General features: G+C 42.8%; 1 protein-coding gene across 5 annotated transcripts in view; it reads left to right on the forward strand.

The window, feature by feature from the left end:
- Window positions 1–25303, forward strand: part of anos1b (anosmin 1b) — a 238847-nt gene that overhangs the window by 85192 nt on the left and 128352 nt on the right. For all 5 annotated transcript variants that reach the window (XM_068042439.1, XM_068042436.1, XM_068042438.1 and 2 more), the window contains exon 2: window positions 23909–23956. In XM_068042439.1, the coding sequence (XP_067898540.1) occupies window positions 23909–23956 (48 nt within the window). The remainder of the gene's footprint in view (window positions 1–23908; window positions 23957–25303) is intronic.

A 25303-nucleotide genomic window follows, 5' to 3' on the forward strand; every position in this document is an offset into this window, starting at 1 on the left:
GCCAATCAAGTAGAACTAATCATAACTTATCGATCAATGGGATAGGCTAACATCAAAACGTGCCGTTGAAGAAAGGATCAGATTTAGCATAGAGTGCTCTCAAGAGCGTTACATCAGCTAATTTGCCAGTTCCTCACAACATAGCACCATGCCCAGTGCTGACCTGATTTTTGCCTTTTCAATCAATTTCAGATTGAAAGTATTGAATAAGGTGTTTTCCTCTTTATTCCATTGGGAAAGGCTGAACTTAATTTCAGGGTGTTAGTACATTTCAATGAGATGTTAACTGGCTTCAAATGTGTACAGAAACCCTATCTGAACAAACTAGCTTTTTTGAATTGAACTGTATACCCTCCCAAGGCACTGCACAGCAGTGTTGACACACCCATGCCAGCACAGAAGCTGAAGTTATGTATTTTAAAGTAGCCAAGTGCTCAATGCAGTAAATAGTCTTGTGCGCTGAGTAAATTACAAGGGCCCAGGCACAATTGCACTATTTTGCCAAGTAAACTCGGTAGCTCCATCGTAATTAGCAGTCACACGATAAGTAAATTTTTCCTTTTTTAAGGGTATGGCTTACAAACAGGTTTTTTAAATACTTTTTTCCTCCTTTTTTGGTCAGTGTCAACAATAGCAAGATTAATATTTTTTTTTAAAATCTATTAAGAAAATGTACTACAACACATTGGCCTCGATTCCACAGTCAGTGGCGAAGTGACAGCCCTCACTGCTGACATCGAAGAAAGCTGTCCACAAAGATCTAGCGATTTTGGTGGCGTGAATTCCCCTTTCCCAATGTTAGTTTGAATCTGGTGCCAAGTCAAGGGGTTGGTCAGGCATCCAGCAACAGTGATGTTGTCAGACTGGGTAAGCAGCCAGTTACATTTAAGTATTCTCAGAGACAGCAAACCAGAAAATAAAATGCATTGATTGTCCATTACTTTTAATTAAAATTTTACAGAAAGTGAGGTAAATGATTGGGTTGTACATATGGGATTAAGGTAGAAAATGAAATATAAACAAATTTTTCAATAAATTTTATCATAATGGGGAAGTTTGACCTTCTACAAATATAAAATGAGTTTTCCAGGGCCCAGCAGCAATTATGAACATAGTACGCAGTTTAAAAACCCAGTTACACTTCATTCAACAAGGTTTAACTTTTTCAAGCATTTTTAAAGTGAGACCAATAGTGTAAAAGGGCAATTTCTCATAATTTTAGTGATTTCTGCTTGATTGTCATGTAGGGGTCTTCAAGAGTGCACCCTATGGGGAAGCATAGAATCACTGACAGCAATTTCTGGATTTCCACATTTAACTGCGCATGTGCCGACTCCAGAAATTGCTGTTGGTTTCAGAAGAGTAATGACAGTGAGTGCTGACAGTTTCGCTGTCATTACTGCTGCAAAATCTGGGCCAAAGTACTTCCAAAGTTCTGCTTTTTTGAATTGGGGCATTGCAAGATTGATTTTTCCCCACTCTGCTGAGTCACTCATTGCCATAAGTGATGCTCAATGGAGACCAAAAATGAACCCATGGAGGGGGATAGGGAAACGCATGGCACAGATAGGGAAAAGTACTTTGTTTTTCCCTCATCCATTAATTGGACATGCGCTTTGTAGCAGTCAGCTCAGAATGCTATTGTTGGAGGCCTAGGAACAGATTGCTTGTAGCTTCTGCAAGGCACAAGGAGAAAATACAATACACATTTTTTAGAAGTGATTTTAAGATAATGAGTTACAGAACGTAACCTCAGTAAAAGTTCAGATAATATGATGAAGCTTTAGATTAGATCACTTTTTTAATGAAATATGTAGCATTTAGTTTCTGGTCTTTCAGAAGGAATGTGACCTAAGTGCAACTATATGAAAAATAATTTCCTGAGAAATTGAAAATTAATAGTGTTTCTGTGGCCCCAGTCCTTTGCTTCTTGCTCCAGTTCTCTTTCTTGCCCCCCTTCTCCATGAGTTGAGTACATGAGTAGTTGTTGCCCCTCAAAACAAGGCTTTGCTACCCTGAAACAAGAAAGAAATTTTAAAATAAAACCTGATTCCAAGCTGACCGCCAAATTGTATTACCGGTCAAAATTTCTGTAAATATTTTGACAGTAAATGGGAAATGAGTGGGAAACGTGTTGGTATATAATGACACTTGTGCCTTTTGGAGACATTCTAATTCATTTTATTGATGGTTCAATGAACTGTAAAGCAATCGGAGAAACATAGAAAAATAGGAGCAGGAGTAGGCCATTCGGCCCTTCGAACCTGCACCGCCATTCAATAGGATCATGGCCGATCATAATAATAATAATCAATCATACCACATAACAACATGGAAGGTATCTTAATGTTGACATTGGTAACACGGGATGAGATCCTAATTAAAAGAAACCATAAGAATCTGTTGTATTGGTGTGACAGTGATGTAAATCACTCATTAATTGTTTAGTTACTGTTTCCATGCTGTGCCAGCTCTCTGCAAGAGCAACTCAGCTAGTCCCACTCCCCTGCCCTTTCCTCATAGCCCTGAATATTTTTTCTCTTCAGGTGCTGATCCAATTCCTCTTTGAAAGCCATGATCGAATCTGCCTCCACCACATTCTCAAGCAGTGCATTCCAGATACTAACAACTCGCTGCATAAAAACATTTTTCCTCATGCTGCAATTGGTTCTTTTGCCAATCATTTTCAATTGGTGTCGTCTGGTTCTTGACCCATCCAGTAATAGGAACAGTTTCTCTCTATCTGCTCTGTCGACATCTCATGATTTTGAACATCTCTATCAAATCTCCTCTTAACCTTCTCTAGGGAGGACAGCCCCAAGTCCTCCAATCTATCCATGTAACTGAAGTCCCTCATCCATGAGATCATTCTCATAAACCTTTGCTGCACCCTCTCGAAAGCTTTCACATCCTTCCTAAAGGATGTGATGACCAGAATTGGACACAATGCTCCAGTTGAGGCCAAATTTTGTAGAGATTCATCATAATTTCCTAGCTTTTGTTCTCTATGCCTCTATTTATAAAGCCCAGAATCCCATATGCCATTTTGTTAACCACAGAACACTGCTCCATTGTACATTGAATTTCTTTTCTCAAATATATAGTTTTGAGATTAAAGTGAGTTTAACATGCGTGCCATTTAAACAATTCAAACCAAGAAAGTTCAGGTTCTCACTACATCACACACCCCCACTTGAATCTATTAAAACACAATTGCATTTTTTAAATTCTTACATGGATGTGGACATCACTTGCAAGGCTAGCGTTTGTTGCCCATCCCTAATTGCCCTTGACAACTGAGTGGCTTGCTTGGCCATTTCAGAGGACAGTTCAGAGTCAACCAGTCTGGAGTCACATGTAGGCCAGACCGGATAAGGATATCAGATTTCCTTCCCTAAAGGACATTAGCGAACCTGATGGGTTTTTAAGACAATCAATGATAAGTTCATGGCACCATTACTAAGACTAATTTTTAATTCCTGATATTTTTATTAGTTAATTGAATTTAAATTCCACCAGCTGGTGGGATTTGAACATGTGCCCCCAGGGTATTCACCTGGATCTCTGGATTACTAGTCCAATAACATTACCATTACACCACTGCCTCGCCGCATGCAAAATGCATGAAGAAATAGGCCTGTAGGATTTTAGATGCTCCATTAATAATAAAGCAAACTATATCACAATATACATTTAAACTGATCCAATAATTCTACGCAGTTTTTTTGATATTAAGGAGAGTAAAACTTAATATCCAATACTGTTTGGGTCTACAGGCTGAGAATTGAGTCCTTTTCAATGTTATACTGACCAAATTCCAACATGCTGCAATGTCTGGCTATAGTTTAGAGTCCCGATAATTTTTTATTAGATTCCGATCAAGTTTCAAGAGTTTCACACCCTATTTCTACAGTCTTCCCTGGGTTTGCATACCCTCCAGTACCCTTTAGTCCTCTGAGTCTGACCTATTGTGCATACCCCTCTCCCGCTTACCCCACTACATGCCAGACCTTTTAACATCTTGGTCCTACTCTCTCAAATTCTCTTCCTAACCCCTTTGGCTTTCCACTTCAGTCTTTACCTATAAAAACATATTTGCAAGCTTTTGGTCACACTTTCCAATCTGTTCCTCCATAGCTTGGCATCTGTTCCCCTACCTATTTCTCTAAATATTGCTCTCTAATAATGCTTATTACTTTTGAGTTTTTGAATGACTTGTTAAATTTTATACATTGCTAATGGAACTGCTGCAGAGTTGGATGAAATTTAATTGGAAAAGTTTTGTTGAAAACCTAAATATCTTTTTGTGTTTGTCTTCTGCTACTGAAAGGGTTAACCTAGGTTGGACAGGGTTTTAAGCCCTGTGGCAAGTGTTCCAGATCTCACTCCTGTAATTGATGGAGTCCGAGCCCCTTCAATGACTGCACTTGATTCCTGATAAGATAACTTCAAAATTAGTCAAGGAGGAGAGGGCCCATGGAGCAATTAGATCTTTTCAATTGTGACTGCACACTGTGTGACTTATAGCATAGCATGAAATAAAATGAGCTTAAATTGATCGTTAACATGAAAGCACGTTTTCTTTGGATTTTTGTGATTTCATTGTTTTATAAAATGATGATCTGCTGTTTTCAAAGCTTTGCAGTTCTATAGCACTGTTTCTTTTGGTGTTTTATAATTTCAAGCTAGTCACGGTGCAGTGACAGAGGGGATTCTTTAATCCTTTGGAGTATTTCCTGTGATTAAAGCAGTTAGCGGTGCATAAGACCCTGTTAGGTTTATCCTTTCCCATAGTAGTTAGGATCTGTAATTGGACTAATCTTCCTGAATTAGTGATGTAACTTTAAATTTAAAAAACAATTTTTGTGGAAAATAGTCTGCCTTTATCATTCAACTTGAAAGCAACAATAATTTTTCCAGCCACTATAAGCTGAATGTTTTAAAATGACAAAACTATAGAACCACTAGTTTTAAACTGAAGATTGCAGGAAGAAGTTTAAAGCAGGACATAAAATAGCATTTTAAATCTTAATTTCTTGGGAGCATTCTGTAAATATTTATAATCCCATACTTTTTTGAATTGTATAGGTGAGCTACAAGTAAAAATGACTCGTGATACAGTGGTAAGACATGGTCCTGCATGCCTTGATTTCCTAAACTCACAACATCTTGGGTGGGTGGGGGGGTTTGGGGAAGCAGAGATGAGAAAACTGTGGTGACACTCTTCAAGGGAACAAGTCACTTCCCCAAAGGAAAGAAAGAAACATCTTGTGCACCTGTTAGTGTCTGGTTACATGCTGACATTAGCAGTGGCCTGGAAGCAGATTGCCAGTCTTTTTCAGCTGGAAATTTGTGTATGGAATGGAGATGTAAGAGAAGGAGAGGAGGGAAACAGAACAAAAAGTTTGGGCCTATATTCTCTAGAGTTCAGAAGAATGAGAGGTGATTCCATTGAAAATTACAAGATTCTGAAGGAGCTTGACAGGGTAAACACTGAGAGGTTGTTTCCGCTGGCTCGGGAATCTAGAACATGGGGGCACAGTCTCAGGTTAAGGGGAAGATCATTTAGGACCGAGATGAGGAGACATTTCTTCTCTCAGAAGGTTGTGAATCTTTGGTATTGGTCAACCTCAGAGAGTTGTGGATGTTCCATCATTGAATATATTTGCGGCTGGGATAGACAGATTTTTGGTCTCTCGGAATCAAGGAATATGGTGAGCAGGCAGGAAAATGGAGTTGAAATCTAAGGTCAGCCATGATCATAGTGAAGGCAGAGCATGCTCAATGGGCCACATGGTCTACTGCTCCTATTATGATCTGATGTTGGGATGAGGATCAGTGACATCACCAATCAGAACAGTGGTGGACGTTATGAAAACAGTAGAGAAAAGTAGGATAAAGTAGGTACAACAAAGATCAACAGTAGTTTAAAAGATGTCTTAGACGGAGGGCAAATCTTTGCATGGTTTTAGAAAGTAATCTTAAACGCGTGGTTTTAGACTGCTGTGCATGTTGCTGAGTTATTTTTCTCATGCTATAACATTGTGATGCAAATGAAAATGAGGGACACAAAAAGGGTAGGCATTTATTTTAATGATGTACAACCTGGTTAGTGGCAATGTATTTATAAATAATATCTTACTGTCGAGATATTTTAATTGCTTTTCATGCAATGCAGAAAATACATCTTACTGGATTCTCTCTCCCTCTCTTTGGCCTCCTTGTCTCGAGAGACAATAGGTAAGCGCCTGGAGGTGGCCAGTGGTTTGTGAAGCAGCACCTGGAGTGGCGATAGAGGCCAATTCTAGAGTGACAGACTCTTCCACAGGTGCTGCAGATAAAATTGGTCATCGGGGCTGTTACACAGTTGAATCTCCCCTTGCGCTTCTGTCTTTTTACGTGCCAACTGCGAAGTCTTTTCGACTCGCCACAATTTAGCCCCGCCTTTATGGCTGCCCGCCAGCTCTGGTGATCACTGGCAACAGACTCCCACAAGTTGTGATCAATGTCACAGGACTTCATGTCATGTTTGCAGATGTCTTTAAAGCAGAGACATGGACGGCCGGTGGGTCTGATATCAGTGACAAGCTCGCTGTACAATGTGTCCTTGGGGATCCTGCCATCTTTCATGCGGCTCACATGGCCATGCCATCTCAAGCGCCGCTGGCTCAGTATGGTGTATATGCTGGGGATGTTGGCCACCTCAAGGACTTCTGTGTTGGAGATACGGTCCTGCCACCTGATGCCAAGGATTCTCCGGAGGCAGCGAAGATGGAATGAATTGAGACGTCACTCTTGGCTGACATACGTTGTCCAGGCCTCACTGCCGTAGAGCAAGGTACTGAGGACACAGGCTTGATACACTTGGACTTTTGTGTTCCGTGTCAGTGCGCCATTTTCCCACACTCTCTTGGCCAGTCTGGACATAACAGTGGAAGCCTTTCCCATGCACTTGTTGATTTCTGCATCGAGAGACAGGTTACTGGTGATAGTTGAGCCTAGGTACGGGATTAAAATCAGTTACATTGAACAGAATATCAGCGACTAACAAGATTGATTTGAAAAGAAAATCTGGTCCTAATTATGTTTTATAAATTCAGAAAATGCCAGAAATACACACAGGACAGTCAAGAAATTAACCCAATAATGAGGAAAGATATTACCTCTGACGATGTGGAATCTGTATGGGTAGAGCTGAGAAACACTAAAGGGGAAAAAACTTTAGTGGGGGTTGTATATAGACCCCCAAACTGTAGTGGTGATGTTGGGAATGGCATTAACAGGAAATTAGAGATGCATGTGATAAAGGAAAATCTGTAATTATGGGTGACTTTAATCTGCATATAGATTGGGCAAATCAAATTAGTCACAATGCCATAGGGGAGGAATTCTTGGAGTGTATGGTTTTCTGGACCAATACATTGAGGAACCAACTGGAGAACAGGCCATCCTAGACTGGATATTGTGTAATGAGAGAGGAATAATTGACAATCTAGTGTGAGACCCCTTGGGGACGAGTGATCATAATATAATAGAATTCTTCATCAAGATGGAGAGTGACGTAGTTGATTCTGAGACAAGTGTCCTGAATCTGAGTAAAGGAAACTAGGAAGGTATGAGGAGCAAGTTGGCCATGACGGATTGGGAAATGTTACTTAAAGGGATGACGGTGGATAGGCATTGGCAAACATTTAAAGAGCGCATGAATGAACTGCAACAATTGTTTATCCCTGTCTGGCACAAAAGTAAAACGGGAAAGGTCGCCAAACCATGGCTTACAAGGGAAATTAGAGATAGCATTAGATCCAAGGAAGAGGCATATAAATTTGCCAGGAAAAACAACAGACCTGAGGATTGGGAGCAGTTTAGAATTCAGCAAAGGAGGACCAAGGGATTGATTAAGAAGGGGAAAATAGTGTATGAGAGTAAGCTTGCGGGGAACATAAAAACTGACTCTGAAAGTTTCTATAGGTATGTGAAGAGAAAAAGATTGGTGAAGACAAATGTAGGTCCTTTACAGTCAGAAACAGCGGAATTTATTATGGGGAATAAAGAAATGGCTGAAGAATTAAATGCATACTTTGGTTCTGTCTTCACAAAGGAGGACACAAATATCATACCAGAAATGTTGGGGAACACAGGGCTTAGTGAGAGAGAGGAGCTGAAAGGAATCAGTATGAGTAGAGCAATAGTGTTGGGGAAATTGATGGGACTGAAGGCCGATAAGTCCCCAGGGCCTGATGGTATGCATCCCAAAGTATTTAAGGAAGTGGCCCGAGAAATAGTGGATGCATTGGTGGTCATCTTCCAAGATTCTATAGACTCTGGAACAGTTCCTACATATTGGAGGGTAGCTAATGTAACCCCACTATTTAAAAAGGGAGGGAGAGAGAAAGCGTGGAATTATAGACCAGTCAGCCTGATGTCAGTAGTGGGGAAAATTCTAGAGTCCATTATCAAAGATTTTATAGCAGAGCACTTAGAGAACAGTGGTAGTATCGGGCAGAGTCAGCATGGATTTACGAAAGGGAAATCATACTTGACAAATCTACTAGAATTCTTCGAGGATGTAAGTAGTCGAGGTGGAGCCAGTGGATGTGGTTTATTTGGACTTTCAGAAGGCTTTGGACAAAGTCCCACATAAGAGATTAGCATGTAAAATTAAAGCGCATGGGATTGGGGGTAGTGTATTGCGATGGATAGAAAATTGGTTGGCGGACAGGAAACAAAGAGTAGGGATGAATGGGTCTTTCCAAACAGGCAGTGATGAGTGGGGTACCGCAGGGATCGGTGCTAGGACCGCAGCTATTCACAACATACATTAATAATTTAGATGCGGGAACTAAATGTAATATCTCCAAATTTGCAGATGACACAAAACTGGGTGGAAGGGTGAGTTGTGAGGAGGATGTAGAGAGGCTTCAGGGTGTTTTGGACAAGTTGAGTGAGTGGGCCAATGCATGGCAGATGCAGTGTAATGTGGATAAATGTGAGGTTATCCACTTTGGTAGCAGGAACAGGAAGGCAGATTATTATCTGAACGGCTATAAACTGAGAGAGGGGACTATGCGGTGGGCCCTGGGTGTTCTCGTACATCAGTCGCTGAAGGTAAACATGCAGGTGCAACACGCGGTAAAAAAGGCAAATGGTATGTTGGCCTTCATAGCGAGAGGATGCGAGTACAGGAGCAGGGATGTCTTGCCGCAATTATACAGGGCCTTGGTGAGGCCACACCTGGAATATTGTGTGCAGTTTTGGTCTCCTTATCTGAGGAAGGATGTTCTTGCTATAGAGGGAGTGCAGTGAAGGTTTACCAGACTGATTCCTGGGATGGTGGGACTGACGTATGAGGAGAGATTGAGTCGGTTAGGATTATATTCGCTGGAGTTCAGAAGAGTGAGGGGGGATCTCATAGAAACCTATAAAATTCTAACAGGACTTGACAGGGTAGATGCAGTAAGGATGTTCCCGATGGTGGGGGAGTCCAGAACCAGGGGTCATAGTCTAAGGACACAGGGTAAACCTTTCAGGACTGAGATGAGGAGAAATTTCTTCACCCAGAGAGTGGTGAGCCTGTGGAATTCGCTACCACAGAAAGCAGTTGAGGCCAAAACATTGTATATTTTCAAGAAGGAGTTAGATATCGCTCTTGTGGTCTAAAGGGATCAAAGGGTATGGGGCAAAAGTGGGAACAGGCTACTGAGTTGGATGATCAGCCATGATCATAATGAATGGCAGAGCAGGCTCGAAGGGCCGAATGGCCTACTCCTGCTCCTATTTTCGATGTTTCTATGTTTTATGTTTCTATCTATCAAAATAACAGGTTATGATATTTCAGGCACTGATACACTCGTCAGAACACAACCATTGTGATTCAGGGTACACCCCCAAAACATCATTACCTGGCTTATTCCCATTAGGAATGCTGACTAATCTACTGTGTATTACCAGCAATTCTGTTTTTAATTTCAAATTCACAACATTTGCAATTTCCATTTGATGTTTTCTTCATTATTTATAGCTAGAAACTGAACTGGAGTAGCCATATAAATACCGTGGCTACAAGAGCAGGTCAGAAGCTAGGAATCCTGCGGCAAGTAACTCACCTCCTGACTCCCCAAAGCCTGTCCACCATCTACAAGGCACAAGTCAGGAGTGTGATGGAATACTCTCCACTTGCCTGGATGGGTGCAGCTCTAACAGCACTCAAGAAGCTCGACCCCATCCAGGACAAAGCAGCCTGCTTGATTGGCACCGCATCCACAAACATTCACTCCCTCCACCACCGACGCACAGTGGCAGCAGTGTGTACCATCTACAAGATGCACTGCAGCAATGCACCAAGGCTCCTTAGACAGCACCTTCCAAACCTACAACCTCTACCAGAAGGACAAGGGCAGCAAATGCATGGGAACATCACGACCTGCAAGTTCTCATCCAAGCCACACACCATATTGACTTGGAACTATATCGCCGTTCCTTCACTATCGCTGTGTCAAATCCTGTAACTCCCTTCCTAACAGCATTGTGGGTGTACCTACCCCACATGGACTGCAGTGGTTCAAGAAGGCAGCTCACCACCACCTTCTCAAGGGCAATTAGAAATGGGCAATAAATGCTGGCCTAGCCAGCGATGCCCACATCCCATGAATGAATTTTCAAAAAGCTAGCTTATATTTCTACTCCAATGTCTGGCAGTGTATGCAGATACCTCAACTGTTCAGACCTTGTTAGAATTGTTGTATTTATCCTGAAAGTCACCACACATATTTATCTTTTTCTTCATTCATAATTGCCATTACTTTGTCCTCTAGTATTAGGCACATCAGCTGCAGCGAGAACACTCTGTCAGTGTAACCTTCTACCATCTAGCATCCAAACTTAACATAAATAGCATACAATACAGGAAGTACCTTTCAGTCTTTACATGATAGAAAGTGAACCACATCTACATTACATGGTTGGGAATCTCTTCAAATTCCATACATATTGCTGAACAGTGAACTCTATTATGAAGCTGTAATGAATACTAGCGAGAGAGGAGATTTCAAGCAAATATCATGTTCAATAAAGTGAGACATACCCTGCATATGTGATCTGCCCCAACAGTGTTAAATACATTTATTTGAAGTATATTTTCTCTGAGCATTTCCTCCAGCAAGTACAATTTTTGTTTCCGGAATTACTTGTGTGTAGTGAATATTAACTATGGAAACACACTTTGCAGGAAAAAATCGTTTTACTTGGGATATGAAAATAAGTGTATGTGTTATCATGATATGAAATGAATCCAACTGGGTAAAAAGATATATCTCCTTAATGCAATAAAGCTAAGCATTCTGTTTCTGGATTTTTTTCATGTATCATTGATCCACAATTGCTGTCTTGTTCCCTTGATCTAAGCTCTATTGAACTGCCTTTTTTTCCCCCAGCACCATTTGCACTGTACAGATTTCAGGGTAATATTTTATGTCCCCACCACCCCCATTCCCCACCCTGGGTGGCAGACTCTTCTTCTTTCTTCTTTGGCCTCCTTATCTCGAGAGACAATGGGTAAGCGCCTGGAGGTGATCAGTGGTGTGTGGAGCAGCGCCTGGAGTGGCTATAAAGGCCAATTCTAGAGTGACAGTCTCTTCCACAGGTGTTGCAGAAAAAATTGTTTGTCGGGGCTGTTACACAGTTGGCTCTCCCCTTGCGCCTGTGTCTTTTTTCCTGCCAACTGCTAAGTCTCTTCGACTCGCCACACTTTAGCCCCGCCTTTATGGCTGCCCGCAAGCTCTGGCGAACGCTGGCAACTGACTCCCATGACTTGTGATCAATGTCACAGGACTTCATGTCGCGTTTGCAGACGTCTTTAAAGCGGAGACATGGACGGCCGGTGGGTCTGATACCAGTGGCGAGCTTGCTGTACGATGTGTCTTTGGGGATCCTACCATCTTCCATGCGGCTCACATGGCCAAGCCATCTCAAGCGCTGCTGACTCAGTAGTGTGTATAAGCTGGGGATGTTGGCCGCCTCGAGGACTTCTGTGTTGGAGATACGGTCCTGCTGCCTGATGCCAAGTATTCTCCGGAGGCAGTGAAGATGGAATGAATTGAGACGTCGCTCTTGGCTGACATATGTTGTCCAGGCCTCGCTGCCATAGAGCAAGGTACTGAGGACACAGGCTTGATACACTTGGACTTTTGTGTTCCGTGTCAGTGCGCCATTTTCCCACACTCTCTTGGCCAGTCTGGAAATAGCAGTGGAAGCCTTTCCCATGCGCTTGTTGATTTCTGCATCTAGAGACAGGTTACTGGTGATAGTTGAGCCTAGGTAGGTGAACTCTTGAACCACTTCCAGAGCGTGGTCGCCAATATTGATGGACGGAGCATTTCTGACGTCCTGCCCCATGATGTTCGTTTTCTTGAGGCTGATGGTTAGGCCAAATTCATTGCAGGCAGCCGCAAACCTGTCGATGAGACTCTGCAGGCACTCTTCAGTGTGAGATGTTAAAGCAGCATCGTCAGCAAAGAGGAGTTCCCTGATGAGGACTTTCCATACTTTGGACTTCGCTCTTAGATGGGCAAGGTTGAACAACCTGCCCTCTGATCTTGTGTGGAGGAAAATTCCTTCTTCAGAAGACATGAACGCATGTGAAAGCAGCAGGGAGAAGAAAATCCCAAAAGGTGTGGGTGCAAGAACACAGCCCTGTTTCACGCCACTCAGGATAGGAAAGTGGTCTGATGAGGCGCCACCATGTTGAATTGTGCCTTTCATATTGTCATGGAATGAGGTGATGATACTTAGTAGCTTTGGTGGACATCCAATCTTTTCTAGTGGTCTGAAGAGACCATGTCTGCTGACGAGGTCAAAGGCTTTGGTGAGATCAATGAAAGCAATGTAGAGGGGCATCTGTTGTTCGCGGCATTTCTCCTGTATCTGACGAAGGGAGAACAGCATGTCAACGGTCGATCTCTCTGCACGAAAGCCACACTGTGCCTCAGGGTAGACGCGCTCAGCCAGCTTCTGGAGCCTGTTTAGAGCAACTCGAGCAAAGACCTTCCCCACTATGCAGAGCAGGGAAGATTCCACGGTAGTTGTTGCAGTCACCGCGGTCACCTTTGTTTTTATAGTGGGTGATGATATTGGCGTCGCGCATGTCGTGAGGTACTGCTCCCTCGTCCCAGCACAGGCATAGCAGTTCATGTAGTGCTGAGAGTATAGCAGGCTTGGCACTCTTGATTATTTCAGGGGTAATGCTGTCCTTCCCAGGGGCTTTTCCGCTGGCTAGAGAATCAATGCCATCACTGAGTTCCGATTTTGTTGGCTGTATGTCCAGCTCATCCATGACTGGTAGAGGCTGGGCTGCATTGAGGGCAGTCTCAGTGACAACATTCTCCCTGGAGTACAGTTCTAGGTAGTGCTCAACCCAGCGGCCCATTTGTTTGCGTTGGTCAGTGATTATGTCCCCTGATTTAGATTTGAGGGGGGCGATCTTCTTGTTGGTTGGTCCAAGAGCTCTCTTAATGCCATCATACATTCCTCTGATGTTTCCGGTGTCTTGAGGCCAGCTGCATATGACTGCATAGGTGTTGCCAGTAGTAGTTTGCGCAGCGCCTGGCTGTTCTTTGTGCAGTGCTTCTGGCTGCTTTAAGTGCTACGGATGTTAACTCGCTGGGGGCAGGTAAAATACTAGGGATATTTCTCAGTGGTGGGAACAGCAGGGCAACCAAGTTGTCCAATTAAAGGCCCAATTGAGGGCCATCTTCCCGGGCCGCTGGCATTTTGCTGGTCGCGTAGCGGTTCGCAGTATGTGGGGAGGCTGCCAGCTGCATGGACGGTGGGGAGAAGCCATCGGAGGTTGAAGCTCCAAGGCCCAAGAAGGGGGCCACTGACAGCAATGCCCCCCCCCCCCGCCCGCAGCCCCGATGCCGCCGCTGGAGGTGTTCCCCCTCCGAACACTGGAGCCTGCCTGCTCAGTCCCGGCAGAAAAATGAAGCATCTTCCTCCCCTGTGAGGGCACCTTGAGATGGATCAGCTTATTGTCCTGGTTTCAGGAGCAGACTGAAAGGGACTAACAGTAAATATTGCATATGTGTCAAGTTATCTGTGCTATCTGAGCTAAGGTCCCAGTCTGTTGATGGTGACGTTAATAGGTGGCAGTAAGGTATGTTGCTGCTATCCAATTATATGGTGCTGATGACATTTTAAACTGTAGAATCCTCTTGGTGAATAGCAGCTTAAAACTCACTGCCGGGCAGCTCTCTTTTTATGTATTTGCTGTGCTGCATATGGATGCTGCAAAATTGCATAAGTTAAAGGATAATAAAGGTGATAGTAAGTTAGGAGCTGAGATATATGAAATCATATGATCATTACTAATACTTGGCACTTTGCTATACCGCCAGCATTTTAAATCATTTGAAAAAGGCAAATGGGTGTAGGTTTGTTGGAATTGAAGAGGGGTCACCAACTTCTCCTTGTTATCCCACTGTCACCAAGAAGCAAACGTTCCTTCTTCCTGCCCTCACTCACTCTGGGCTCATTTATTTTGTTCCTAAGTTTAGCACTTCAACATTCTCGAGAAGAAAGCTTCTTCAAATCCTGTTTAGAACATTTAAATGGTAGAATGGCCCGATACCGATGTGTGTTTACTTAAGTATTAGCCCAGATTTTGCAGTCAGTGATGAAGTGGTGGCACTCACTGCTGACCTCAAAGAAAACTGTCAACAAAGATCTCACGATCATGGATTTGAGCTTTCCCGAGATTAGTTTTCTTCTAGCGCCCAGTCAAGGAGATATACAGTGTCCAGCATCAGTCATGTCATCCAGCAGGCTTAAGCAACCAATCACATTGAAGAATTCTCACTGACAACAAATCAGAAAGTAACAAGCACTGATTATCCTTCACTTTTTAATCATTTTATGGAGAATGACTGTGACATACACATGGGATTAAAGTAGAAGCTGAAATAACATTTAAAAAACTTTTTAAAACTTTATTATTTCGAAATCTATGGAACTTTTTTTATGATAGTGGAGAAATTTGACAATCCAAACAAATATCAAATTAGTTTTTCAGGACCAAACCATTAAAAAGCCAACTACACCTCATTCATCAAGGTGTAACTTGTTGAAGGCTTTTTACAGTGAGAATGGTACCATAAAAAGGGGAAGGTCATGTCAATTAAAGCAATTTCTAAGATTTCATCTGTGAGGACTTCAACACTGCACACTGTGGACCGAATTTAACGGGACCATCCCCCCGCCCCCACCCCCCGGAGATGGACTGGGGGGCCAGGGGGGCCCATTGAATGGGGGTGGAGCGCCCATCACCTCCTGCTGCACTGCAATTAAGTTGGGGGCAGGAAAGGCCACTTAAGGACCTCTTCCCACTGCCGCTGGAATTAAGCCAGCAGCCCACGGAGGGCCCCCATCATCAAACACCCACCTCCCATAACCCCCGCAATGCTGTCAAAGCCCTCCCCCGATCACCAGGGCCTCCCAGACTGGTTCCAGCAACCCTGCCTCACTTAAATGAGGTCCGGGTCTCCAGCTCTGGGCCTGGTTCCAAGGCCCCCTGTAGTACCGGCAGTGGCATTAGAGGGATAGGGATCCCAGCGCTGGGCAGTTAATTGACCAAACACTGTTTAACAGCGCCGTGGGGGTGGGGGTGGGGGGCGCTCCGAATGACCGAGGTGGGTTTCCTAACGTCTTTTTGGCCCGGAACTGGGAGCCCACCGGCTACACTAAATCCGGCACTGTGGAGGAGGAGGAAATCGCTGATACCAACTTCTGGATTTCTACAGTTAACTGCACACATGCAAATGCCAGATGTTGCGGTCATTTTCAGAGTAATTGATGGCAAACGCTGATAGTTTTTCCATCATTATAACCGCAAAATTCAGGTCTTTGTGTTTTCTTACCGCATTCTTAAATGTTTCCAAGCATACCAAAGCAATTTTCCATACCTAATTCACTTTTAGTAAAGTACACATGTTTTTTAACTTATTGCCACCATGTATTACACCCAGATGTTCGTTGCCATTTTCATAAGGTAAAACTCACTAAACTTCAAAACGTCTATGAATTATAAGATATATTGAAGTTGACTGAATCTTGCTTTTAAAACCCTCCACATATTATCACCCATGTCATAAACTAAATTGTGAAGGTTTTGAATTTTTTTTTTAACAAGAAAACCTATCGATCATATAACAACCATTCTTATATATTTTCAGCATTATTTGTGTTTGTAAAATGAGAATGGAATGCTTTTCCTCTCTGGGTTCCCAGTTTCAGCATCAAACACTATTTAGTCAGTGTGAGGAAAACCACACCTGCCAAGAATGAGACATATTAATTTTGTCATATGGAACATTAATTTTAAACTCTTACTGGACTGAAAACGTGGCTGCACCTGCATTTTAAAAGGACAGTGGCTGGAAACATTTGCATTCTAAAAGTCAGTTGCCTGGAGAAGACAATGGAACTGCTCCCTGATTCAATTAACTGAATAGATTTTGATCAAAAGACATTGAAGGTGTGAAAGTCAGCATTCCAGCCCCCTAATGAGGATGTCTACTAAGATTGAAAGAATCCACAAAACCTCACTGGGCAGGTTTTCCAAAAAAGGAGCTAGTCACATGACTGGCCTACTGGCCCAGGTTTGGTTTGAATTGTGCCACACAGAAAAAAACAGACTGCAACTGAACTTGAAGAGAGAGCATCTCTCCCTGTCTCTCTTTCTCTCTCTCAGACAAGAAAAGAAGTGGCTGCAACTGAATTTCAAGAAGACATAATTTCCCTGCTCTCTCTCTCCCTGTCACACAAAGACAGGGACCCACGGAAGAAACTAAGCCAAGTCAGAAAACCATTGAAAAAAGTTTGAAAGTGTGCACTGGGCCCCAATGAAACGGCAAGATTTAACTGCAATCAAAGACTTTACGTTGAACTTAAAAGACAGTAAATGAACTCCAGCTATTATTTCAAACCTTTCCCCTTGATTCTTTCTCCTTTTCTGTCTCTATTTGCTTGTGCATTTATCGCATGTGTCTGCTAGCGTGGTCGCATTGGGTATTTTAGTAGTTTTAACCGAATTAGATTTTTAAGGTTAATAAACTTCCACCTTTCTTGTTTAAATGTAAGAAAACCTGTCTGGCTGATTTCCTTTCTATTCGAATTGGAGAATAGTGAATAAGGATTCACTGAGGGGAAGCTTAAAAAATGGTGTTTCACAAATTAAACCCTGTTACGGCCAAACCAGGAAAAGCCTGAGAGTGAGCTCCTAGACCCCCTTACCTGTCGTAACAATCAGAACAAAATTAGATGCAAATTAATTTCCCTTTACTCTACCCAACCTTAATAGCACCCATTACTGCACCTCTGCAACGTTTTATAATGCCCAGAACACCATTTACATGATGTCACTAAATTAGACTGGCAATTTAGTGCTGAATTAAGGACAATTTTGTGCAGTGGTTCACTGTACATGAGGAAGTGTTACAAGTTTGTGCAGTCATTCTAGTTAGAGACTTGCAGCCAACCCAGCGATCTGACTTATCCCAGCAATACAAACAAGATTCTAATTTAAGTTCGAAAGATCAATATTCTAAAACACCAGGAGGAGTTTTAATTCTTGGGCAGGGAGGATGCAGGCCACCTGTCCAAGAGCTGCAATGGGTGGCCCAGTCCATTTTAGCAGCCAGGCCTCATTTGAATCTCACTGGCCAGCTGCCCATCAGAAATGGGCTTGCAGGGGGCAGTTCACCAGCTTGTGACCCATGTAATTTGAGTAGCCCAGAGGCTACCTGGCCAGCAGTTAGGTACTTAGGTACGTTTGGGGGAGGGGGGGGAGCGGAGAGGTGCGGGGGGTGCTTCACAGGTCAAAAAGGTAGAGCCTGCGGCAGCAACAGACCAAACTTCCTTTGTGGGTGTGCTCCTCTAAGGCCCACAAAAATTAGTTTTACACTTACTTTAAAGCCTCTCTGCCAGTTTCAACTGAGCGGGACCTCCCCAGTGGACCATCCACTCAGTTGGCCGTTAAAATTGCATTTGGGTTCATCTAAGTGACATGATCTCAATTTGCATATATTGATGGTACTCCCATCTGAATCAGCAGGGCACCTCAGTGGCCCAAGAAAACATTGGTGTTAAAATAGCGTTGAGACGAGAAGCAAGGCAGGAAGTAAGTTTGGACTTTAACTCCCATTTTGCCCAGTTTCTTCCAGGTGGAGGGAGTTAAAATTCCCCGTACTGTGTTGATCAGTCCCCATGTACAATATATATATACAATTAAAATTATCAGGAAATGGTAACTTTGAAATTGTTGACAACTAATTTTTTAGGAATATGTAGCAGTGTTTCCGCAGAGGCCATGTTTGCATGGAATTCCCAACAACGGATTGCCTGAATATTTAACAAAAGGATTGTTTGAATTTTCTGATCTGGTGGAAATCCAGTTGTATCAGTGGCAGGGCAGGCTTTGTGTCCACTTGTCTTGGTGACGGGTAACGTTCATTTGCATCTTGGGCTTCCTGCAGTATTCAGACCACCACTGGCTTGCCTACTTCAAATGGTGGGTGGGGTTGGAGGGTATGAGCTGACAGGAAATAGTTATAATGCTGGCTGCAGTTTTAAAAAAACTACACTATGTTTTGATTTTCCCACCATGAAGCAAAGTGGCTCTTTAAATTTTAACTCCCCCCACCCCCAACGCCAAACCATCTGAGCAATACCAGATGTCAGGATTGTACCACAATTCCTGATGTCCAATATTGCTAAGGCACTGATGAAGGGGAATCTGTTAGAAGGTGTTTTCCTGTCATTAAGTCTTCATGAATATGGACAGTCGTATTCAGCATCTGCGATCATTTTCAGCAGAAAATTCCAGAGGCGTCGGCAGATACTGAGGAGGCAGTGGAACAGCTTCGCAGCCCACCTCCCACCCTTGACCACCCTTGACCACCCTTCCACATGCCAGAAATCAGGCAATTTTATTGTGGAAAATTGTCCCCGTTATCTCCACTGAATCAATATAATGTTACATGTGGCCATTCCGTCATATACCAGCTCATGATAATTGAAACATTGTTTTTATAAAGTTAAAAGAATAGTCCATTTAGTTTTAAAGCCACAACATATATAGATGTACTAAATTACCAATGGTACCAATACTTTATAGCAATCAAAATTGAAACCTGCAATATAAGCAATTCATTGGTGAGCTTGCTTTAATTCGCAGATCAAAAGAATTAGTTGCAAGAGAGAAATTGATGTCAGTGTCTGGACTCAGGAACCCCTTTTACAATCACTATCCATATTTTGAGAGTCAAATAAGTTCTTCCCTCGGGGCTGTGGACTTTTGTCTAATGCTCTGTGATCTGGAATCTTCCACTTGTAATAGTCTCTTTTTAAATCCCAGTGCTCAACCCAAGATGTGGTCGTCATTCGAACTGTGTTGTTTTAAGACTTTGCATTTTGTTCCTGTTAGTTATATTGAAATAAGTCAAATTAGCAGCGAATTTCAACCAAATTTTGTTACAGGAATACAAAAAATTTAAGTATTAGTTGAAGGTGACTGTGTATTTGGAAAACTATCTGGGTGATAGATACAGATTGACGTTTTTCAAACACCTGTTTGAAGTTTTTGTTGCATTCTGTGTTTTCATTTATGATGTCATCAAATGTCAAATCTCAAGTTACCAAATGCATTACAGGTTTATAAACTCCTTCTGAAGTAATCTAAACAGCCAGCTGTGAATGTGGTGATCTCATTATTAGATTCGTCTGGTTTTGTAAATGAAATTGATTCTGCATGTGGTGATCTGTAGATGTTAATCCAATTTTTAACGAAAATCACAGAAGTCTGGACAGGTTTATTAAGCACATGCAGGGTTCTCACCTTGGTAAGCATTTTTTCTCCACTCTTCTAAATATATATGGGTAGAGTTTCTGCTTTGGGTGCAATCGGGAAACTGCAGGCAAAAATGTGCTCAACATTCTGCTGGTTAAGTTACAGTTCAAGTTTCCAATTAAAAAAACATTTGCATAATCACAAGCATAAAATCTTCCATGAACCCGCACAATTGGTCGGTGTAATAGAACGTGGCTTTTTTCCATTATAAAGGATTCATTGATGCATTTAAGAGTGTTAACCTAGCCACTTTTATTAATACAGCTAAAATGAGTTTATCATAAAAAATAAGCATTTTTAACAAGAGTCCAGTTCTCCACCTGTGAGAACCTGATTTACAATTTAAAAGCCCAGTACGCCAGCTGGGGGCTAATCTTGCCAATCTTTTTCCTGTACAACTCCCCCTTCCCACTGCTGACCATGTGGACTGTGCCAGTGGATCAGCTCTCACCACCCCTCTGCACATCTCTCTCCAGAATGTCCGTTCACTTGTGAACAAGGTCCTTTAAATCCATTAACTTTTTGTGGATGATTGCATCGACATCATGGCGTTAACGGAAACCTGGCTGAGGGGTGATGACTCCTTGACACTTAACGAAGCATCTCCGCCTGGCTACATCTTCCACCACTTGACCCACCAAGACAGTGGCAGTGGCAGTATCGCACTTATCACCAGATCACACCTTAGCCTGACCCCCTATTCATTTGGCACTTTTTCCTCCTTCGAGCATCTCACCTCATTCCACCCCTCTCACCTGAGTTTCAAAATCATCATTCTCTACTGCCCTTCCAAGTACAATAAAAGTTTTCTCACTGAGATATCTTCACTGCTTTCCTCCCTCAGCCTGTGCTCTGAACAACTTCTCACCCTCCGTGATTTCAATCTCCATCTCAACTCATCATGTTCTCTCTGCTCTGAGTTCACTGCCCTCTTATCTCCCTAAACCTCTCCCTGCATGTAACCCCCTCAACCCATATTCATGGCCACCGCATTGACCTTGCCTCTCTCTTGTGATCTTGCTAATCCCATCATATCAATTACAGATAAGACCATTACTGATCACTTCCTTGTATCAGCTCCATCCACATCCCCCTTCCACACCCCAACCTTACTTCATTCTGTATCTGTCCCTGGAAAAAACTATTCCCCTATTCACTTACAACTGCACTTTCAAAATCTCAACTATCTAGACTTCGGCCCTCCATTCATCACAACATTTCTGCAGTTACTAATTTGCTCAACTGTACCCTCACCTCCACCTTTGATGCCCTACTCCCCAAAAAAAAAGATTAATCTCTCTCACCCTGGCTGTAACCCCTGGTATGGTCCTCATCTCCGCTTCCTTAAGTCCAAGAGATGCAGACTTGAAAGGATATGACAGACAACTGGTTTAGCCAATCACTGCCAGATCTGGCTGGGCCACTTAAAATACTATTGGGACCTGCTGTCATCTGCCAAAACTACTCACTATTCGAGGATCATCTTGGAATGCAAAGATAATCCCCATCTTCTTTTCTCTACTGCAAACCATCTTCTTAACCCCTCTCCCCTGTCACCTCCACCCTCACCTCTGACAATAACTGCAAGGAGCTCATGGACTTCTTTGTCAATAAGATTGAGACCATCTAATCACCTGCCTCTGCTGCATCCCTCCCATTCACTAGCCCACCTGGACAAACTTCCTATAATTCACCCCCCTGCCTTTGCCCTGAAACCGCATCTTTCTCTGAAATAAAAACAGGAAATGCTGGAAATACTCAGCAGGTCTGGCATCTTTCTCTAGTTTCTCTCCTATCTCCCCTCATGCCCTCTCTGAGATCATCTTGTCTATGAGACCCAACTCCTGGTCCCTTTATCCTATTCCCTATAATCCTATGCTGATCACCCAACTTCCCCTCCTGATCCCCATGTTAGCCAATATTATAAATAGTTCAAGCGCTTTAAGTGTTGTCCCACTCCCTCTGAAATTTGCCGTCATCATTCCTCTCCTCAAAAAAAACCCTTGACTCCACTGCCCTTGCAAACTACTGTCCCATCTCCAACATCTCTTTCCTCTCCACAGCCCTTGAATATCAGCTCCCAAATCTGTTCTCATCTTTCCCAGAACTTCATGTTTGAATCCCTCTGATCAGGTATCCAACCCTGCCACAATACTGAAACTGCTCTTATCAAAGTCACAAATAATATCCTAAATGACTGCAGCAAAGGTAAACTTACCTTACATGTCCTTCTCAGCCTGTCTACAGCCTTTGACACGGTTGACCACACCATCTTCCTCCAACAGCTCTTCACTGTCATCCAGCTGGGTGGGACTGCTCACATCTGATTCCACTCTTATCTATCTAATTGGAGCCAGAGAATCACTTGCAATGGCTTCTCTTCCTGCTCAAACATTGTTGCCTCTGATGTCCCCCAAGGATCTGTCCTTGGTCCCTCCTGTTTCTCATCTACATGCTGCCCCTCGGCAACATCATCTGAAAGCACTGCGTTAGTTTTCACATGTACGCTGATGACTCTCAGCTCTACCTTATCACCGTCTCTCTCGATTCGTCCGCTGTTGCTAAATTATCAGATTGCTTATCCGATATCCATTACTGGATGAGCAGAAATTTCCTCCAATTAAATGTTGGGAAGACTGAAGCCATTGTTTTCGGTCCCTGTTACAAACTCCATTCCTCTCGCTGGTAACATTCTGGGATTAAGCCAGTCTGTTTGCAACCTTGGTGTCATATTTGACCCTGAAATGAGCTTCCAACCTCATATGCATACCATCACTAAGACCACCTATTTCCACCTCCATAACGTCGCCTGACTTTGCCCCTGTCTTAGCTCATCTGCTGCTGAAACCTTCATTCATGCCTTTGTTACTTCCAGACTTGACTATTCCTGGCTGGTCGCCCACATTCTACTCTCCCTAAACTTGAGTTCATCCAAAACTCTGTGCCTTAACTCACACCAAATCCCCTACCCCTAACACCCCTGTGCTCACTGTCCTACATTGGCTCCCAGTGAAGCAACGTCTTGATTTTAAAATTCTCATCCTTGTTTTCAAATCCCTCATGGCCTTGCTCCTCCCTAACTCTGTAATCTGCTCCAGCTGCACAACCCTCTGAGATATCTACGTTGCTCTAATTCTGCCCCATTGTGCATCCCTGATTTTAGTCGCTTCAATATTGGTCGCCGCCCCTTCAGTTGCCTCAGCCCCAAGCTCTGGAATACCCTCCCTACAACTCTCTGCCTCTCCATCTTGCTTTCTTCCTTGAAGACACTCCTTAAAACCTATCATTTTGACCAAGCTTTTGGTCATCTGACCTAATGTCTCCGCTGTGGCTCGGTGTCATACTTTGTCTTATAATGCTCCTGTGAAGCACCTTGGAATATTTTATTACATTAAAGCTGTTTTATAAATATAAGTTGTCGTAAAAAGGCCTTGTTAAAAACAATACTGAGCCATTTTTTATTTTCATTGTATACACTATTCATTTTCTTAGTAAATTAATTACTTCTTGATATGAAAAACTTGAAAAACGTGCCGACTGGTGCCTGTGCGCTTAAGAAAATTAGTGCAATTTAAAGAGCCTTCCCAAATTAGTGCAATCATCAGAATCTCACAGCATCAACCTGGGGGCATACCAGTTTTATAGTCGGGGTCCGATTTGGATGAACTGACCTTGAACCAGTGTAAAAGATCAAGGAAACTTAAACGTGAATGGTTTTGGTGTAACTTGCGTTTAAATTTTCCAGATATTTTGCTTTTGTTCAGTCGTCTTGGTAATTTTGATTATTTTTTGAAATGGCCCTTAGCAAGAAACTGTCTCATTTTTGGCCTTTTAATTGCAACAGTTTTAACAGAAATAACAGTCAATTAGAAAGACCAAGTAAGAAACATATCCAGTGCAACCAAATAAAATCTGTGCATGTTTTTAATGATTGCTTTTCTGTTTGTATGTATACATTATTTATTATACAGGAGATTATCAGCAAATTAATAAATTAATTTTGTTTTGCAGAATGATGAAATTCTAATTTGGTGTGAGGGCCACAGAAGGTGTGCTCAGGTGAGTGCAGCTGAAGACTTGCTTTATCTATAGTGTAATCCAGAGACACTTTATACCATTTTCTTGCAACTTTGCAATTTAAATTTATTTATTTAATATGGGCTTGTGAAAATGTTAGGTCTTGTATTTCCTTCTAACGCAGTGTCTGCACAGTTGGATGTTTTGTTTGTAAACAAAACAACAGGAAGTTTTAATGGCTTTGACTGAGATCTAATTGATGGGATTAAGATGGATTACATGAAGAATACTGATGGATAAATCATAGTGAGTCACAAGGAATCTAGTCAAACGGCAAGCTTTAAAATGGTTTATATGTAAGCTACTGAATGTTTTGCTTCAAATTACAGCCTGTAACTTCCACATAAAGGCCTGCTGCCCGACCCGAACCCGACGGGACCCGATGACATGTGTCGGGTCCGGGTTGGCTCAGGTTGCACTTCTGGGTCCGGCATTCGGGCTCGGGTCCGGCTGGGTCAGATACGCTGTGCCACAGGTAAGTGGCTCCACTGTTAATTTAATTTTTAATTAACTAGAAAGGTGGTTTTGTTACAGTTATTTTAAGTTTGGGCAGAACAGCAACAAAGTGAAAAACAGGCGGTAAGTTAACTGATGGTCAGGTCGGGCGCAGTAAAAAATGGAAGGACTCGGGCCAGGTCGGGCTTGGGTCGGATGTGGTTCTTTTTTTTTTATTTTCAAAATATACTTTATTCATAAAAATCTGTAAAAAATACATTACCAAACAGTTTCAAACAGCACCAAGTCAAAAAATACAAACAGTGCAAAGGAGATCAGTTTCCTTCAATACAGGAGTGAGTTGCCTCACAACCCTTCTTTTTCATTTGTCATGCCATATACATTTTTACATTTTACAGCGCACAAAATTTTCCCAATAGAGTTCGAGGGGTTTCCCATGGATCCAGCCCCTCCGTTCAGCTTGGTGGGGGGACCTTACACAGTGGTCTTTCCCCATTGAGCCTTTGCTGCGGCTGCCCCGAGCTTTAGTGCGTCCCTGAGCCCGTAGTCCTGGACCTTGGAATGTGCCAGTCTGCAACATTCGGTCGTGGACAACTCTTTGCACTGGAAGACCAGCAAGTTTCGGGCAGACCAAAGGGCGTCTTTCATCGAATTGATAGTCCTCCAGCAGCAGTTGATGTTTATCCCGGTGTGCGTCCCTGGGAACAGCCCGTAGAGCACAGACTCCTGTGTTACAGAGCTGCTTGGGATGAACCTCGACAAAAACCACTGCATCTCTTTCCACACCTGTTTTGCAAAGACTCGTTCCAGAAGGAGGTGGGCAACCGTCTCTTCCCCACCACAGCCACCTCGAGGGCATTGTGTGGAGCGGGT

Source organism: Heterodontus francisci, chromosome 11 (genome assembly GCF_036365525.1).
Source record: "Heterodontus francisci isolate sHetFra1 chromosome 11, sHetFra1.hap1, whole genome shotgun sequence".
In the NCBI taxonomy this organism is placed as follows: Eukaryota; Metazoa; Chordata; class Chondrichthyes; order Heterodontiformes; family Heterodontidae; genus Heterodontus; species Heterodontus francisci.